The sequence below is a fragment of the Halyomorpha halys genome, unplaced genomic scaffold, assembly GCF_000696795.3.
Source record: "Halyomorpha halys isolate HHAL.00 unplaced genomic scaffold, Hhal_1.1 Scaffold102.1, whole genome shotgun sequence".
NCBI classification, from domain to species: domain Eukaryota; kingdom Metazoa; phylum Arthropoda; class Insecta; order Hemiptera; family Pentatomidae; genus Halyomorpha; species Halyomorpha halys.
In genome coordinates, this window is record NW_027113828.1 from 785327 (window position 1) to 786918 (window position 1592).

Consider the following 1592-nt stretch of genomic DNA (forward strand, 5'->3'; position numbering starts at 1 on the left):
TTAATATCAACATTCCTATAATAATTAATATCAACATTCCTATAATAATTAATATCAACATTCCTATAATAATTAATATCAATTTATGAGAATGGAGCTTTAGTTTTTAATTTTGAAGCCATTTCTGCCCCATATCTATATTTTGCCCTCTGATTTACATCAACAAAACCTATTCAAGGAATAATTTTGAAAGTTTTAAAAGATGTACTTTCTGAGTAACCCATCCCATATCAAACAGCATACTAATACACTGTAAAATGACACCCATTCCATATTTTAAGCTAAATTATGGAAGCTTCTGTGGAGCAATAATGTTCTTCTAGGAAGGAATTAAAAAACTTCTAGTTCTCTGTTTTTTGGCCATTTATGAGGACTTAAAAGCTCTGTAATTTGAAAAACGAGTAGACATATCTCAATAAAATTTCACTGTTTATCAATTCTATACCTATACAACACCTGTGCATTATTTGAATAAAATCTGAGAGTAAGGTTCAAAAGTGTGTTGAGTTGATGTAGAATGACCCAGATATGCAACTTAGGCTTTATAACGTAAATCAAAAGTTAAAGCTTTTTTTATATTTACAAGTATACATCATAAAAATAAGATAATTTTTTTAAGGACTCATAACTGGAACACCTAATCAAATAAGTTTCATTTATATTAAAAATCAAATAATCAATAAAAATACAGCAAATTACCTCCATCAACAGCAATTATGTGGATAAGGTAATTATTTCTTCGGTCATAATCCAACTTGGAAATAACACTGACAACCCCAGTTCTGTTGTCGATACCAAAATCATCAAATCCTCCTTTCTCTATTCTATAGAGCAGTTTGGAATTGATACCAGTATCGGCATCATGGGCAACTACAGTTTCAACGCTTGTACCTGAAATAATACATAATATATAATAATATAACTAGCTATAAGCAATGTTCTAAATAATGTCTAAATATCAGGGTTTGACCTGTTGGAGAATCCTCTGGCACGGTGATGGTATACTCGGACTGTTCAAATATGGGCTGATTATTGTTGACATCGAGTACTGTAATGTCGGCGGAGCAGTCAACTTTGAATACGCCATCGAAAGCCTGAAATTGATATATTATTACATCAAACAAGTTTGATTAGTATCGTACATCTATTTAAAAGCTTTTACAACTTGTATTAAATAAGTGATAACATTTCAACAAAGCTCAGAAAAAGAAAGATAAAAAAAAAAAAAAATATTTAAAAAAATTGCAACTAAGACTTTATTATGAAATTGCAACCAATAAAGGAAAGTAAACATTTCCTCTGGACAGACATATGCTTGCAAGTAATATCTCAACAGTGGAAAGGTAGGCAAGTCAGTCATAGTTTCAGAATGGTAACAGCTGGCACTATCACTATTGCTGTTACTAACATAGATACTGTGGAACCGGCGCTTAAGCCTTACTAAAAGTAACAAATATAACTTTCTCGGAGGAATATACTAACACTATTTGGTAGTATTTGAAAGGGTTCATGAGACATGGGTGAAAGGGTTTGTGAGACATGGGTGAAAGGGTTTGTGAGACATGGGTGAAAGGGTTATGAGATGGATGAAA

At 31.7% G+C, this 1592-nt stretch overlaps 1 protein-coding gene across 5 annotated transcripts in view; it reads right to left on the bottom strand.

Annotated features, from left to right (window-relative positions):
• The window catches only part of Cad87A (cadherin-87A), a 212838-nt gene that overhangs the window by 21358 nt on the left and 189888 nt on the right, over window positions 1-1592 (bottom strand). For all 5 annotated transcript variants that reach the window (XM_067051142.1, XM_067051144.1, XM_067051143.1 and 2 more), the window contains 2 exons: window positions 971-1094; window positions 700-891 (listed from right to left, as the gene is read on the bottom strand). In XM_067051142.1, coding sequence (XP_066907243.1) covers window positions 700-891; window positions 971-1094 — 316 coding nt within the window. The remainder of the gene's footprint in view (window positions 1-699; window positions 892-970; window positions 1095-1592) is intronic.